Below are 18448 nucleotides of genomic sequence, written 5' to 3'. Positions count from 1 at the left end.
TTCGGGACAGAGTGTTGGCAGACAACATTACTTTTGGAAATATTCACAATGTAAGCATAACAACTATTTCTAGAGTCCTGAAACAACATCAAGTCAGAATGAAACAGTTGTACACTGTCCCCTTTGAGAGGAACTCTGAACGAGTCAAGCAACTCAGGAACCAATATGTCCAGGTAAGATTACTATAAAATACAGAACTGGTTTTGAAGAAAACCAAACAGGGCAGAATAGCCACGTAATAGCCTAACTCTTATGTTTCCTTGTGGATTTAATTTAGAGAGTCATGGAGATTGAAGCCAGGCAAACACCCCACATATTCATCTTTGTGGATGAGGCTGGTTTCAACTTGGCCAAAACACGACGGCGAAGTAGGAATGTGATTGGGAAAAGAGCCACAGTGGATGTCCCGGAACAGAGGGGACAGCATCACAATGTATTCAGTAATATCCTCTGATGGATTGCTGTTACACAAACCGCTAATTGGGCCATACAACATCGAGCATCTCATTTCATTCCTGGATGACCTCTATGGAAGGGTTGTGCCAGGTGAGGAAAGGGTTGCAGTGAGGCGAAATCAGCCAACATTTGTGATTGTATGGGACAATGTGGCATTTCACCACTCCCATGCAGTCAGAGTGGTTTGCAACCCATCCCAGGATGGTGTCACTTTTCTTCCCACCTTACTCTCTATTCCTCAACCCCATAGAGGAATTATTTAACCTCATGGAGGTGGAAGGTTTATGACCACCATCCACATGATCAAATCTCGCAATGAATGCTGGATGCCTGAACATATCTGCAGAAGCTTGCCAGGGATGGACCAGGCATACCTAAAGATTCTTTCCTAGGTGTATTGCCCAAGATGACATAAGATGTGATGTGAATGAGAACCTGTGGCCAAATGCAGAAGACAGTGTTGATTAGTATTGCTACTGTATCTGTATCAGTAGATGGTGTATATACAAATTCTTGTATTTTGGAATCACTCAATGCCAAAAAAATGACATAAACCATTGAAGCATATTGCATCATGTCTGATTCATTCCTGTAACATATACTGCAGTGAATTCCAAAGAGTAGCGAGGTGTCATTCTTGTTTTGTAAAGACATTTTACTAAAGAAAACATTGTGTAATGCTACCTGTTGTTAGTGTTTTTTAGGTCATTGTTTTATGAGTGACAAAGTGTGCTTGTTGGGCGACAACCTTTACTAGTGTTATGGAAGAATGATTTGATTTGAGACGTGTATGATGTGAGACGTGTTTGAGACGTGTTTTGGATGTGAAATTAACTGCTGTGCCAAGCTGAAAGTTAGTTAGGAGAACTGTGTGAAGCTTTTTGAAAAAGTGACCTAACTATTGACCTAACTAATGGGTCCTAGCGATTGTAAAAAAAAAATAAAAAAAACCTGTAAAACTGCAATCCATAGGGGTGAACCTGCCACGTACGTTTGCGATATTACAACAAAGACGTTACTTCAAACAACGAAAACGGTTTATTTTCCCCTTTTATTTTCCCCTTTTTTTCCCCTTTTCTCCCCTTATTTTCCTATCACTGCACGTGCGATAGAGCAGCAATGTATGTACTACGATTTTAACCAAATCAAATTTTATTGGTCACATACACATATTTTGCAGAGGTTATTGCGGGTGTAGTGATATGCTTGTGTTACGAGCTCCAAAATTCACAACAATACACAGAAATCTAAATGTAAAATAATGGAATTAAGAAATATATAAATATTAGATCGAGAAATGTCAGAGTGGCATTGACAAAAATACAGTAGAATAGAATACAGTATAATGACTTAAATGTAAATGTAAATATACATATGAGATGAGTAAAGCAGTATGTAAACATTATTTAAACATTATTTAAGTGACTAGTGTTCTATTATTAAAGTGGCCAGTGATTCCAAGTCTATGTCTATAAGGCAGCAGCCTCTAAGGTGCAGGGTTGCGTAACCGGGTGGAAGCCCAGCTTTGATGCACCTGTACTGACCTCGCCTTCTGGATGATAGTGGGGTGAATAGGCCATGGCTTGGGTGTTTGATGATCTTTTTGGCCTTCCTGTGACATCGGGTGCTGTAGGTATCCTGGAGAGCAGATAGTTTTCCCCTGGTGATGCGTTGAGAAGACCGCACCACCTTCTGGAGAGGGCGGTGCAGTTGCCATACCAGGTGGTTATACAGCCCGACAGGATGCTCTCAATTGTGCATCTGTAAAAGTTTGTGAGGGTTTTAGGGGCCAAGCCAAATATCTTCAGCCTCCTGAGGTTGAAGATGCGCTGTTGCGCCTTTTTCACCACACTGTCTGTGTGGGTGGACCCTTTCAGATCGTCAGTGATGTGTACGCCGAGGAACTTGAATCCGGGTATAGACCTTACCATCAAATGCTTACTTACAAGCCATTAACCAACAATGCAGTTTTGAGAAGAAAAATATATATATTTTACTAAATAAAGAGAGAGAGATACAGAGAGATATACAGAGATAGTTAAAAAGAGATAGAGAAACTCTTAGCTAACAGATAATTCACTAGAATTGACAAGAAGTTAAAGAAGTGGGTTTGTGTGTTGTTGTTGGCCTATCCTAGCCCCTCGGTAACACCCATCCACCTACACCTGCTACTGTGGTGTAAACAGAATAGGAGCTTCGTCCCAAATTACACCCTGTTCCCTATATAGTGAACTAATGTGGACTAGAGCCCTGGTAAAAATGTGTGCACTATATAGGAAATAGGGTTCAATTTTGGACGCAACCAAGGAGATGGCATCAAGGGCTGGCCCACACTTGTCAACCAGTGATTACATCTCTCAGCAGGCAGGGATACTGTGCCGTGGGCGTCATCGCAATAGAGGGATGGAAATATAGATGCAAGCCGCCGTCTGTTCTAGTCCTAAACTACCCTTGTCTTCCCCAGGTGGAATGACCAAAATCAAGACCTCTCCATTTCTCTGTCTCACTGTCTGTCTCGTGTAATGACTCCTATCAACTAAATCTCTGGTTTGTCCGTTTCTCTCCCCTGCCTCTCTCTCTCTCTCTCTCTCTGGAATTTTCTCTCCTTCTCTCTTTCTCCATGGGTGTCTTCCCTCACTCTCTCTCCCCCTCCTCTCTCTCATCATCCTTCTCTCTCTCTACTTTCTACCTTCCTACCCATCTCTTGCCCTCTCTCTCTCATTCCTCTATCTCTGCAGGAGCGTCTCCTGCTCTCCGTGCTTCCCCGTCATGTTGCCATGGAGATGAAAGCTGATATTAACGCTAAGCAGGAAGACATGATGTTTCACAAGATCTACATCCAGAAGCACGACAACGTCAGGTACCGGTCACCAATGCCATGATCAGGGAGAGTGGCGACACATGCAGTCAATGCCATGCTCCAAAGCTATGTCCAGGCCATTCTCTTAATCAATTACCATGCTACTTTACTCAGCATTACCTAGCCTCTGAGGATTATTACCATGTTGATAGTATGTGTTTAACCTCCATTGTTAGTGGAGAGTATTACTAATAATCCAATAGCAAGCATTAAATATGTGATGTATTCTAGAGAATCAGAGTAGACACCATCTTGTTGATTATGGAACGAATGCACTAGGCCTACATTAGAGAGAGAGAGAGAGGTTTTCTCTGTGGCTGTCTGACTTGTGGACACCAAGAAGACTCATAACGTCATGCTGTGTGTTGAGTTCTCAGAACCATGCCTGGTAGGCTTCTAGCTCTTGCAGACTAGACCCAAACACACATAAGAGGTGCTATTGTAGCTTTGAAGAGTCTCTTTGAACCACATGGGTAGAGTCGGAGGTCATGTATCTTTCACTCTTTTCTAAAACAAAACAGTCTTTTCATTGTCTGTGTGTATGTGATCATTAGCAGTTTGTTGCCATGTTAGAGCAGAGAGAGTTGAACCTTAAAGTCAGAGAGGGTTTAGCTCAGAGGCCTGGCAGTTCCTAGAATATCTACCGCTATGGAAGGAAGGTTCAGTCACAATGCATGTGATGCCTGCTGTTTTTGAGAAGAATGAAAGATCGAGAAAACACACTCACGGACACAGGCACACAGATAATCCCATATAGCACTAACATTTATCTCTAAAAGTCTCTCATACATTTTAAAATGAGTCACTCTAGATAAGCTAGCCACACTGTAGAAAACACTATCGATGACAATTGGTTATGATAGCGATGGCAATGCGGATGATGAAGATGCTGTGCGACAAAGAAGTATGTATATGTTCTGTTCGTGGTGATTCTGTCCGGCGACTGATCTCAACTGGCCCTGCACGAGGCTGCTTGAAAAAGCGTTGCCCCTGTTTTTAACTGACTCACAGGGGGTCTAGGATTACTGGCCGCTAGGCTAAGCTAAGCCTGGCTGACTGTGCGGCTAATACCCTGCTAAAGAGAGGGAGGCCTGGAGTAGCAAGCCGATAACAGTGCCCGGCCACCCTCTGTAATTGGGCAGCAGACAGACAACAGGAAAAGAGAGTTGACAGCTCCTGGCAGGGATAGAGAGAGAAAGAGAGAGAAAGAGAGAGGACGCTTGGCTGTGGAGAGAGAGAAAGGATAGAAGACTGGGGCTGCTGTGTCTAACATTACTACATTACTAGTGCATGTAGCTGTCAAATCCTCGCTTCCTCTCTCATAAGCATCAAGGACCTCTCTTTCAATGGGCTTTGAGAGGAATTGAGGTTACAAGGATGGAGAAAGCAATAATGATTTGACAGCTAGTAACGTTTTCAGACACTGCCCGGGTTTCAGTGTTTCTTTGTGTGCTCCAGTTAGATGGGGGAGATATAGTGGAGGATGTACTGTATATAGCCTAGCATGTGAGATGGGGTTGCTGAGAGAGCAGATAGCATCTTGTCCTGCAGCATGTCATGTCCCTGGCCGCTCCTCCCAGCTCTGACTGCTCTGCTCCTCCCGGGCCCTGCTCAGCTCAGCCCACTCTGCTGTTAGTCAGGAGGCCTCCCTTTTGCTTTTCTGCCTCCTCCTCCACCTTCCTCCTCCTCCTCGAACAAAAGCCCCATGGCTTTCAGCAATTAGGCCGAAATGTCCCGACTACAAGCGTGTTATGCAAGTTAACAGCAGTGGGGTGTAGGGATGTTTGTCGAGAAGTTTTGAAGCTCATCTCAGTGAAGTGGGGTATTGATATGTCTACTAGAAGACAACACAGCTGTGTTTTTTTGCCAGTTTAAAGTTTCAAAGTTTATTCGCCATGTGCACAGGATACAACAGGTGTAAAACAGTATAGTGACATTCTTACCTTGAGAGCTCTTTCCCAACAACGCAGTGATAATAATAATTTATACAATGTTTGGATCTAATCCTGAATGCTGATTGGTTAAAAACGCATTCCAACCGGTGTCTATTCCACAAGTTACCTCCGGCAAAATCTATGCCGATAAAATGCTTATTACTCTGTTCCATCTGACTGCGCAATCAACTGTCTCATCAGCCCAGCCTGGCAAGTTATGAACTTGATCTCCACTATAAAAAGCATCTAGACATCTCACATTTCTTTTAGACTAACATTTAGTTTTCAACAGCGGAGATTTATATAAATATTGCTGTCTGTCTCTGTGATAGACTGGCACTGTGATAGACTGCATCCAATTTGTTGAGTAGAGTGTTGGAGGCTATTTTATAAATGACATCGCCGAAGTCGAGGATCGGTAGGATGGTCAGTTTTACGAGGGTATGTTTGGCAGCATGAACAAAGGATGCTTTGTTGCGAAATAGGAAGCCGATTCTAGATTTAATTTTGGATTTGAGATGCTTAATGTGAGTCTGAAAGGAGAGTTTACAGTTTAGCCAGACACCTAGGTATTTGTAGTTGTCCACATATTCTAAGTCAGTACTGTCCAGAGTAGTGATGCTGGATGGGCAGGCAGGTGCGGGCAGTGATCGGTTGAAGAGCATGCATTTAGTTTTACTTGCATTTAAGAGCAGTTGCAGGCCACGGAAGGAGAGTTGTATGACATTGAAGCTCGTCTGGAGGTTAGTTAACACAGTGTCCAAAGAAGGGCCAGATGTATCCAGAATAGTGTTGTCTGTGTAGAGGTGGATCAGAGAATCACCAGCAGCAAGAGCGACATCATTGATATATACAGAGAAGAGTCGGCCCGAGAATTGAACCCTGTGGCACCCCCATAGAGACTGCAAGAGGTCCGGACAACAGGGCCTCCGATTTGACACACTGAACTCTATCAGAGAAGTAGTTGGTGAACCAGGCGAGGCAATCATTTGAGAAACCAAGGCTGTTGAGTCTGCCAATAAGAATGTGGTGATTGACAGAGTCGAAAACCTTGGCCAGGTCGATGAATACGGCTGCACAGTAATGTCTCTTATCGATGGCGTTTATGATATCGAAAGGCAGGGTAGGATAGATATAGGTCTGAAGCAGTTTGGGTCTAGAGTGTCTCCCCCTTTGAATATGGGGATGACCGCGGTAGCGTTACAATCTTTGGGAATCTCAGATGATACGAAAGAGAGGTTGAACAAGCTATTAATAGGGGTTGCAACAATTTCGGCAGATAATTTAAAAAAAGAGAGGGTCCAGATTGTCTAGCCCGGCTGATTTGTAGGGGTCCAGGTTTTGCAGTTCTTTAAGAAGATCGGCTATCTGGATGTGGGTGAAGGAGAAGGAGAAATGGGGGAGGCTTGGGCGAGTTGGTGTGGGGAGTGCAGGGCTGTTGACCGGGGTAGGGGTAGCCAGGTGGATAGCATGGCCAGCCGTAGAAAAATGCTTATTGAAATTCTCAATTATAGTGGATTTATCAGTGGTGACAGTGTTTCCTAGCCTCAGTGCAGCGGGCAACTGGGAGGTGCTCCTATTCTCCATGGACTTTACAGTGTCTCAGAACTTTTTTGAGTTTGTGTTACAGGATGCAAATTTCTGTTAGGAAAGCTAAGGCTAGCTTTTTCAAACTGCCTATGTATATTTGTTCCTAACTTCCCTGAAAAGTTACATATCACGGGGGCTATTCGATGCTAATGCAGAACGCCACAGGATGTTTTGTGCTGGTCAAAGGCAGTCAGGTCTGGAGAGAACCAATGGCTATATCTGTTCCTGGTTCTAAGTTTTTTGAAAGGGGCATTTTTATTTAAGATGGCGAGGAAGGCACTTTTAAAGAATGACCAGGCATCCTCTACTGACGGGATGAGGTCAATATCCTTCCAGGATACCCGGGCCAGGTCGATTAGGAAGGCCTGCTCGCTGAAGTGTTTTAGGGAGTGTTTGGTAGTGATGAGGGGTGGTCGTTTGACCGCAGACCCGTTATGGATGCAGGCAATGAGGCAGTGATCGCTGAGATCTTGGTTGAAAACAGCAGAGGTATATTTGGAGAGCAAGTTGGTTAGGATGATATCTATGAGGGTGCCCCTGTTTACGGATTTGGGGTTGTACCTGGTGGGTTCATTGATAATTTGTGAGAGATTGAGGGCATCAAGCTTAGATTTTAGGATGGCCGGGGTGTTAAGTATGTCCCAGTTTAGGTCACCTAGCAGCACGAGCTCTGAAGATAGATGGGGGGCAATCAGTTCACATATGGTGTCCAGGGCACAGCTGGGGGCAGAGGGTGGTCAATAGCAAGCGGCAATGGTGAGAGACCTGTTTATGTAAATGTGACTTTTTAAAAGTAGAAGCTCGAATTGTTTGGGTACAGACCTGGATAGTAAGACAGAACTCTGCAGGCTATCTCTGCAGTAGATTGCAACACCGCCCCCTTTGGCAGTTCTATCTTGTCTGAAAATGTTATAGTTAGGGAAGGAAATTTCAGGGTTTTTGGTGGTCTTCTTGAGCCAGGATTCAGACACGGCTAGGACATCCGGGTTGACAGAGTGTGCTAGGGCAGTGAATAAAACAAACTTAGGGAGGAGGCTTCTAATGTTAACATGCATGAAACCAAGGCTTTTACGGTTACAGAAGTCAACAACTGATAGCACCTGGGTAATGGGAGTGGAGCTAGGCACTGCAGGGCCTGGATTAACTTCCACATCACCAGAGGAACAGAGGAGGAGTAGGATAAGTGTATGGCTAAAGGCTAAAATAACTGGTAGTCTAGTACGTTCAGAACAGAGAGTAAAAGGAGCGGATTCCTGGGCACGGAGGAATAGATTCAAGGCATAATGTACAGACAAAAGTATGGTAGGATGTGGATACAGTGAGGGTAAACATATGCATAGAGTGACGATGAAAGAGATATTGTCCCTAGAAATATCATTTAAACCAGGTGATGTCACCACATGTGTGGTAGGTGGAACTAAAATGTTAAATAATAAGTATTGAGCAGGGCTAGAGGCTCTACAGTGAATTAAGGCAATAAATACTAACCAAAACAGCAACGGACAAGTCATATTGACGTTAGCGAGAGGCATGCGTAGCCGAGTGATCATAGGAGTCCAGTGAGTTGCTTCAGGCAGCTTGCGGGCCGGGGTTAGCAAGCTAACAGAAGGGCCTTGGAGGGACGTCGCAACGGAAGAAAGTTTGTTGTGGCCCCCTCGTGCTGTTATGTCGGCAGACGGATCAGCTGGGCTTTGTGTGGTAAATCAGGCGAATTGGCAGAATAGGTATAGTGGCTTAAGCATCACAGTCCGTTGTGCTCTGGACAGCTAGCAGGCCACGACTAGCATGCTGGTGGATGGGATTTCAGGGGACGAAGTGACGGCGGAGCCAGTTGAGAAAAACCCTATTGGGCGAATCACGTCGGTGGTCCCGTTGTGATGAGTCGGCGGGGGTCCAAGCCAGTTGGCAAAAATAAATATTGTAGCCCAAGTAGTGGCTGATGGTCCTTTGGCTAACTGGGAGATGGGCCAAGCAAGGCTAGCTCCAGGCTAATTGGTTCTTGCTTCGGGACAGTGACGTTAGCCAGGAGTGGCCACTCAAGTAGCAGCTAGCTAGCTGCGATGATCCAGGTGAAGAAGAGAAAAAAGTAGAGAGGTAGAGAGGCATTGTTGGATAGATCAGTTCCAGGCCTACCTTTGTAATCCGTAATGGACTGTAGCCCCTGCCACATCCATCAAGCATCGGAGCCGGTGTAATAAGATTCCACCTTATTCCTATATGTGACCGACAACTTGATTCCATCTTATTTAGCAAAATTTGAAATTGTGTTTTTTACATTGGATAAACGTAGACCCAGAGCTAGAAAATAGTATTTCATACACTACAGTTGAGGGACAATGGGAAAGTAATTCTGCTTTGAAAGTTGATAAACTTGTAACTCCACATTTGAGAAAATGGCTCTTGAATGTTTTAGTACACCTATTGGAGAGGCCTTTGTCTACACCCATTCAGCATTTTTCACACCCTCTTAAGCCTTAGCCCCACTCGTCTCTTTAAGGATTCACATGAGGCCATGTGCTAAACAGTGAGTATGGTAGTGTACAACCAAATATTTCAAGACTAAAAGCTGGTTTATATTACTTCTATCGACATGTCTGTATACAGTTGTCGCAGTGACATCATTAACATTCTATTGTCGTCCAACATCAAACTTGTCGAAATAACAAACAGCGAAATAAAAGCAGGTCATTCTACCAGAGAATTTTAAGAACTTGGACTCTTGGTCTCGTTGGCCTAACGTTATATCCTAATTTGACTTTGGTTCAGGTCATGTTGATCTTCACATTACCATTTCTGGTAAACACAATATATCAAATAAAATCAAAGTTTATTTGTTGTTTATTAGGCTACGGAAGTTGTAAACAGTACACTTGCATAGTTACTTGCATAGTGGAGTCTTCTGTTTAGACATGTAGCTGGCTAGCTAAACAATGAACTATAATACCAACTCATAACATTACTACACTACATTATTATACAGGTAGCTAAAGCTAACAAACTAGCTAGGTTCAATATTAACTAGCTAGCTAACATTAGGCTATAACTAACAATGCAAATGGCTCTGAGATATGAATATTATTTATACACAAATCATACACGTAATGTTAGTTGCCCTTAGTTTGAAGATATAATCCGGAGACAGATGTTTTTTGCAACAGCCTTCTGTGTTCTCTTTTTGATTTCATCCGCATTTGCAATCAAACGCCTGAATTTTCTCCATCTCTTTAGCTATCATACTCTGCTTCGGCTGGGCATTCCACTGATTTCAAAACTCGGCCCTCCGGAAAGTGGAGAGCCTTAGCAACACTTGTGCAGTTCTTTGTGATATCTTTCAAAAAATCTGATTTAGAAAGGATTACCTACACATACTAGACAGCTCATGTTATAGACAGAAGCTTGCTACATGGCAGACCAATCTGAACTCATCTCTCTAGCCCATCAATTATCTTAGCCAATCATGGCTAGCGGGAAGGTTCCTGCCTTTTTCCGTGGCTAAACCAACTAGGCTCGTAATTTAACAATTTGATTTGTATTTACAGATGGCATACAAGTATGTAATTAAGGCCCGTGAAAATTCACGTTCCAGAAGATATTTCTGCCCCAAAAACGAATTTTGATAAAAAATGTTTTACGTTCAAATGTGAAGTAGTGAAGCATGACGTATGTCTAGTTTCCTGAAACAAGTCACATATTGTCATATTGTTTCGTGGCTCTGCGGAGGTCACAGCGGGACTACTTGTACACATTCGTGTATTCAGATTTGGGGTCGGCTGTGAAAGCCCTGATTGCAATAGCTCTGCCCTTTAGTTTAGTGTGTACCTCTGTGTTAATCCAGAGCTTTTGATTGGGGAAAGCAGCAAAAGCTCAATGTGGGGACTACGTCGGCGATGCATTTTCTAATGAAGCCCAAGACGGAGGTGGTTAGCTTGTTGATGCTATTGCCGGAGACAGCTCTAGCAAAGCAGTCCTGCAACATAGCCTACGATTCTGAAAACCAGTTCTCTAAGGAGCGCGTCAGTTACTTCCTGTTTGAGCTTCTGTTTATAAAGAGGAAGCAGGAGTATAGAGACATGATCTGATTTGCCAAAGGGGGGAAGAGGGAGGGCCTTGTATGGTTGCGTGTGGGTTGAATAATAGTGGTCTTTATCGCCCCTAGTGGCGAAGGAGACATATTGACAGAAGTTGGGCATTTTGCGGTTTGTGCCATTGTCCCAACTGAGGACAGATACATTTTGCATTAAGACATGGCCTTTGGCTGACATTTGTTATTACGATATTCATATATTGAACTCAATTGATGAACTGAACTCTGAGTTCTGTCGCTCTCACTCTGTTGTCTCTCATGCAAACTCTCCACTCCATCCCTGTGTGGTACAGTAAGGAGAGACAAGTCCATGCTGCTGCAGCTCTGCATGTGTCTGTGTGTCTGCCAGGTGCTTGGCTGCAGGCTGCAGTGCAGTTGTGCTGTAGTCCACAGTGGCATCCAGCCTAGTCTTTTAGTACCGTACATTACATAATATCCCGTACAGGAGCTGTTAATCTATATCCGTGCTGTTCTAACTAGTACTGACATCCTCTCCTTGTTCAGCACAGCACAGCACTAAAGCAAACAGCACAGGATATACTGCTGAGCTCTGTCCTTCACTTCTCACTTCCTCTCTGCTCCTCCCCCTATGGACATTCCTTTGAGGACATTCTACCTCTTCCCCCCTCCCCCACCAACAGACATTTACAGTGCCTTCAGAAAGTATTCATACCCCTTGACTTATTCCACATGTTGTTGTGTTACAGCCTGAATTCAATCAAAAAAAATCTCACCCATCTACACACAATACCCCTTAATGACAAAGTGAAAACATGATTTTGGAAATGTTTTAGATTTGGTCTTGTGTTTTAGGTTATTGTCCTGCTGAAAGGTGAATTCATTTCCCAGTCTCTGGTGGAAAGCAGACAAACAGGTTTCCACATTTTCTGCAGTATTACTTTAGTGCATTGTTGCAAACAGGATGCATGTTTTGGAATATTTTTATTCTGTACAGGCTTCCTTCTCACTCTGTCAATTAGGTTAGTATTGCGGAGTAACTACAATGTTGTTGATCCTAGAGCTGTTCCTGTGACCGTATTACCGCCATACCAGCGATCACGGGTCATGAAGGCAGTCAAATTCCACGTGACCGTTTAGTCACGGTAATTAGGCTTCTCCAAGCTCTGATGCTGCTGATGGTCATTAGTAGCCTAACAAACTTGCTAACTGCCTGGTACTCAGCACTCTATTGTCCCTCTAATCACTCTGACATCAATGTAAATGTAATCAAAAATGTAATAAATCACTTCATGAGAGTCCATGAGCTCATGTTGAGCAATATTTCTATAGGCTATGCAATTGCGTGAGAAATCAAAGTTTTGGTGGACTCTATTAAAAAGAGGAGGATCCCATCAGCTTTCTATAGGCTAGGCCTACTAATTATCAACTTTCTAATGTTAAGTGTATTGCTTCGCTTTACAACAGGAGTATATCCTACCTGGTTGGCATGAAAATGAACCACTGGAAAAGCATCCTCCATTCGCTATTTAAGTGCATAGATGACATGTATTTTTCCCGCTGCCCGTTTCGAGAGGTGCATGATAATGGTCCATTCTAAATCAAAACTAATTTCACACATATATTATCTAGTATATGTAAAGACAAGATTAAATCAAGAATAGTCTGATGGGTGACAATATAAGCCTAACACTTGTGAATGATGCCCAGCATAAGAAACTGCCTTTTCTCGCGACTTTTTCAAATCATAGTCACACACCTCATATAGCCTAGCCCATAGGCTTATATGTTTTTATAAGGTTTGTATCACAACTAAAGTGGTCAAATAGCTTCATAAAATTAAGCACACGAATCTGCTTTAGGGGGGGTTTAGAGTTTCAAGTTGGGAGAAGATCATTTTCACCATAAAAATACACCTTTATAATAAAAGCATTACATGCATAATCGCATTTGCGGTCACTTTTGATAATGGTGTTTTCCCCATAATGGAACATTCGTGCTTATAGCAAAATGTTCTGTTCTTTTGCGTCAGCCACATTGCGTAAGAAAACATTTTTTTTTTAAGGCAAGTGGTTGTATTCATTTCAGATGTATCGCACCCCACAACTGTCCCAGACTATGTTTGGAATATCTATTACTTGCACAGAATAGAATAGGTTGACTTTTGTACTATGGGGGATAGTAGATTGAAATAGGCTAGTGCTTTTGCTGTTCATTAGGCCTACTCATCTTGTTGCCTGACAAAAAGTAAATGTGGACAGTTCTTCCAATATCTTCAACATGCACCTTGGAATTGGATAAGGACGCGCGCATTTGCGTCCCTGATGTGTCTGTCTTCACTTGTAGCCTGTGAGAAAGACCCAATCTTGCGCAGCACTCCGGGCCTCAAAAGGCATATATATTTTTTTATATATAATTCGAGGCATTATCAAGTGCTTGTTAAATTGTGAATGAGAGACTATTGTAGTGTGTACAGCCTGCGTAAAAAAAAAAACAAAGTAGAGCTCATGCCTTTCAAGCAACTTTTTTCAAATCATCATTGGAGTCTCATCATGCAGCCTTACAATGTATTAAAAATCAAAACATATAGCCGAACAACTAAAGTTACATTAAATAACTAAATTGAGTATATAGGAGTACATGTTTCTTTGTTAACCTCTCAACACAGAATAGTCGCATGTGCGCACTTCCTCAAATCTTTTGGAGAAAATATTTATATTTTATAATTGTATTCTTCATACAATAAAGAAATATAAAATAATACCACAGAATTCTAAGCAAATCTTGTCTGCTAAATGAAGTAGTGTAGCCAACAGCCATTTGGCATAGCCACATCAGAACCTAACATAAGGACAACTCCCAGTATGCTATTCTTTTCATCTGAAATAGAATACATTTTCTTCATATCATGCTTTTTTAGATCTGTCTAAAATAAATAAGGGATTTATTGTGAAGGTGTAGGCTATATTATATGGATTTATTATACTTTTAAAAAATGTAGATGTTCCAAAAGTGTGGAAGCGTGGAAGTGTGGAAGCCAGGAGATGCTAAATGTGTTTATGTTAATTAACGGTGAATTACCATGAGACTGCAAGGTATTTGCTTGACAATCAACAGCTGAAGAAATGTCATGACCGCCACAGCCCTAGTTGATTCATCCTCAGTTTCTCTGGTGGCAAGTGGTGTACTAGTGTACATTAGAACATAGCCCTGGTCGCTCTTGGGGTTGGGTTAAATGCGGAAGGCACATTTCAGTTGAAGGCATTCAGTTGTACAACTGACTAGGTATCCCCCTTTCCCCTTTCCCCCTTTCTTCCCAGCTGATGTCACCTGGGTGTAGAGAAAATGGCTGCTGAGAATATGGATGATATTGGATGGGAATGGCTTGTCTTTGGGGCATGCTGGTGTAGAGCCTCTGCTAAGACCACGGACAGCAACAGAGTTGACAGGAAGGTGTGCAGCCAGGGACAGAGAGGAGGAAATACAAACTGACAAGCAGCCAAATGTAACAGCTACACATGGGTTTGGTTGGGAATGACAGGATCATCACAACAACAGAGACAGAGACAGAGACACAGAGAGACAGAGAGCGAGAGAGAGAAATGTATAAATGACCACACAGACAGGTAGCTGAACTGGACACTATCCTGATATGACAGTAGTATTAGAACTAAAATGACAGAAGGTATGGTAGGAGAACTGTGAAGAGGGGAGATAGAGAAGGAAAAGAGTGAGAGGGGGATATGCAGGGTGAGATGAGTGAAGTGGAGAGAGGCATAGAAGGAGGGAGTGAGGGAGAGAAAGGGGAAGGAGGGAGAGAGAGGGGAATGTATGCAGAGTGAGGTGAGTGAAATGGAGAGAGGCAGGGAGGCCATGAGGGCGGCAGGAGGGGAGAACCCAACCATCAACAGTGCTGAGGGGTCAAGCTATGTGGCGGGAGATGAAAGGCTGATCGTCTGTGGCAGTGCCAGGAGGTCCGGGGGAAACAAGATTAGGGGTCAAGACAGAAGCCCCTTTTGACATGGCAGCGAGATGACCCGTAACAGGTTCTGCGGGGCTAGCTATGTAAGCAGGAAGTGCTTTCTCTCTCTCTCTCTCTCTCTCTCTTTTTTTTCTCTCTCTCTCTCCCTTTATTCTTTCCCAGGGGGATGTTGGATGTTGGATGCGGTCCCTGGCATGGCTGCTGTTTCATGCGAGCCGAGGCCTAGCTCAGAAGCAAGCAAGCATGGAGGCGAACTGTAACAAACAAATTCCTAACAATATAATGCCATTCACTCCCTCGCAGCTCGGGTGTCACGTTTTAACTGAAACTCTGGGTTTCAGCGGTTTCACACCAAGCTGTAAAAGGGTTGTTATTCCATCCTGGGCCTTGTTGTTGTGCAAATGATCCACCTTTTGGAGTGATTTACAGTAGATTTACTCTAGTTGTGACATTGCCTGAGTCGAGCGCATGGCCTTGTTGTAGCCTGTAAACCAGGTTGTGTGGTTAGTACAGAAGGTTCATTCCATTGAGCAAATGAGATATGACTGTCTGTTTATCATCTCTGACAGTTTAGCAAAATAATGCAATGGATGAACACAATAACGCTGATGCGAATATATTGTCTCTCTCTGACTTCAACATGCCTGGTTTCATCAGGTCATGGTCACAGTATACCTTGTTTGGTAAAGTTATTGCACAATGAATATCTGATGTTTTCTCCCAGTGGTGACGTCCTGTTTTGGTGAATGTATTTTTCTTTTTCATTTCTGGTACATACACCCAGTGACTCATAGATACTGTATACAGTTCCTTCGGAAAGTTTTCAGGCCCCTTGACTTTTTACAAATTTTGTTACATTTTATTCTAAAAGTGATTAAATATGTATTTTTCCTCAGCAATCTACACACAATACCCCTTAATGACAAAGTGAAAACAGGTTTGTAGAAATGTTTGCAAATTTATTAAAAATAATTAACGGAAATACCTTATTTACACAAGTATTTAGACCCTTTGGTATGAGACTCAGAACTGTGGTCTCCCGAGTGGTGCAGCTGTCTAAGACAGTGTATCTCGGTGCTAGTGGCGTCACTACAGACATCCTGGTTCAAATCCAGGCTGTATTACAACTGGCCATGATTGGGAGTCCCATAGGGCGGCGCACAATTGGCCCAGCGTCGTCCGGGTTTGGTCAGTGTAGGCTGTCATTGTAAATAAGAATTTGTTCTTAACTGACTTGCCAAGTTAAATAAAGGTAGATATTAAAATTAAATAAAGGTACATATCTTAGTTTTAATTAGTTGAGCTCAGGTGCATCCTGTTTCCATTGATCATCCTTGAGATGTTTCTACAACTTGATTGGAGTCCACCTTTGGTAAATTCAATTGATTGAACATGATTTGAAAAGGCACACGCCTGTCTATATAAGGTCCCGCAGTTGACAGTGCATGTCAGAGCGAAAACCAAGCCATGAGGTCAAAGGAATTATCCGTAGAGCTCTGAGACAGGATTGTGTCGAGGCACAGATCTGGGGAAGGGTACCAACAAATGTCTGCAGTATTGAAGGTCCCCAAGAACACAGTGGCCTCCATCATTCTTAAATGGAAGAAGTTTGGAACCACCAAGACTCTTCCTAGAGCTGACCGCCCGGCCAAACTGAGCAATTGGGGAGAAGGGCTTGGTCAGGGAGGTGACCAAGAACCCAATGGTCACTCTGTCAGGGCTCTAGAGTTCCCCTGTGGAGATGGGAGAACCTTCCAGAAGGACAACCATCTCTGCAGTACTCCATTAATCAGGCCTTTATGCCAGACAGAAGCCACTCCTCAGTAAAAGGCACATTTACAGCCCACTTGGAGTTTGCCAAAAGCCACCTAAAGACTCTCAGACCATGAGAAACAAGAATTTCTAGTCTGATGAAACCAAGATTGAATTCTTTGGCATGAATGCCAAGCGTCACATCTGGAGGAAACCTGGCACCATCCATACGGTGAAGCATGATGATGGCAGCAGCATGCTGTGGGGATGTTTTTCAGCAGCACAGACTGGAAGACTAGTCAGTACAGAGAGATCCTTGGTGAAAACCTGCTCCAGAGTGCTCAGGCCCTCAGTCTGGGTTGAACGTTCACCTTCCAACAGGACAACTAACCTAAGCACACAGCCAAGACAATGCAGGAGTGGATTCGGGACAAGTCTCTAAATGTCCTTGAGTGGCCCACCCAGAGCCCGGACTTGAACCTGATCTTAATTCTCTGGAGAGACCTGAAAAAAGCTGTGCAGCAATGGAGTATGAGCCAATCTGAGAGAACTTGAGAGGATCTGCAGAGAAGAATAGGAGAAACTACCCAAATACAGATGTGCCAAGGTTGTAGCATCATACCCAATAACACTCGAGGCTGTAATCGCTGCCAAAGATGCTTCAACAAAGTACTGATTAAAGGGTCTGAATACTTATGTACTTTTATATTTCTTTTTTTTCTTTTCATTTTTATAAATTAGCAAACATTTCCAAAAACCTGTTTTTGCTTTGTCATTATGGGGTAATGTGTGTAGATTGATAAGGAAAACAAACTATTTTAGAATAAGTCTGTAACCTAACAACATTTGGAAAAGTCAAAGGGTCTGAATTCTTTCTGGGGGCCCTGTATACATACATAAATACAGTAATTTATAGAACATATTCCTCTATAGAAAATGGGCCTGCTGTACATGTGCCTCTAACATGAAAGACATGCTTTGGGGCAGAGTTGAATAAAGGAAACCCATGCATATAGACCCTTGTTTCTCTAAATGCCTTGATTTCTGTGAAGTACTATAGGAAGTTACTGTGTGTCATGTGTAAAAAATAAAACAACAACACTATCTTAGATATGCCTGCATTAAATATCTCATGATTCATCGTCTAACGATTAAATGGAGCTTTAAGACCTGACACAGCTCTCGATTTCTGCCCAGGCTCCCGCCTACCCCCTCCAAACCAGCCCAAATATACATATATGGTCGTGCCCTAGGAGAACGGAACATACTGCTTCCTGGGAGATAATATTTGTGGCGCTCTTAATCCGCTCGTTGTGGGAGGCACAGGGATTATATTTGTGTCTAAATTTAGCCTCCATGTCACCCCTGTCCTCAGCTACAGTACAAGCTGATAATCTATGTTTAAAGGGAGGTGGTCTTGGCTGGGTCTAGTGCTCCGCCGTGTCCGCCGTGCCTGTGTCTGTGTCAGCCAGCCAACCCAGGATCACACAGACAACAGACCAGGAGGAGGAGCCATTACAGTACAATTCACATGACAACCTCTATTTTCTTTCTCTGCATTGTAATGAATACAATTGAGAGTATTCTGTTGCTATCACTTGGTAAACAACAAATGTACACTACCATTCAAAAGTTTGGGGCCACTTAGAAATGTCCTTGTTTTTGTAAGAAAAGCACCTTTTTTGTCCATTTAAATAATATCAAATTGATCAGAAATACAGTGTAGACATTGTTAATGTTGTAAAGATAATTGTAGCTGGAAATGGAAGATTTTTTATGGAATATCTACATAGGCGTACAGAGGCCCATTATCAGCAACCATCACTCCTGTG

The 18448-nt window shown here is 43.0% G+C and overlaps 1 protein-coding gene across 2 annotated transcripts in view; it reads left to right on the top strand.

The window, feature by feature from the left end:
* LOC118366914 (adenylate cyclase type 5-like) overlaps positions 1-18448 on the top strand; it is a 133685-nt gene that overhangs the window by 61760 nt on the left and 53477 nt on the right. For both annotated transcript variants that reach the window (XM_035749749.2, XM_052493608.1), the window contains exon 3: positions 3195-3316. In XM_035749749.2, coding sequence (XP_035605642.2) covers positions 3195-3316 — 122 coding nt within the window. The remainder of the gene's footprint in view (positions 1-3194; positions 3317-18448) is intronic.

This window comes from Oncorhynchus keta, chromosome 34 (genome assembly GCF_023373465.1).
Source record: "Oncorhynchus keta strain PuntledgeMale-10-30-2019 chromosome 34, Oket_V2, whole genome shotgun sequence".
In the NCBI taxonomy this organism is placed as follows: domain Eukaryota; kingdom Metazoa; phylum Chordata; class Actinopteri; order Salmoniformes; family Salmonidae; genus Oncorhynchus; species Oncorhynchus keta.
This window is presented reverse-complemented; position numbering and strand designations above follow the sequence as displayed.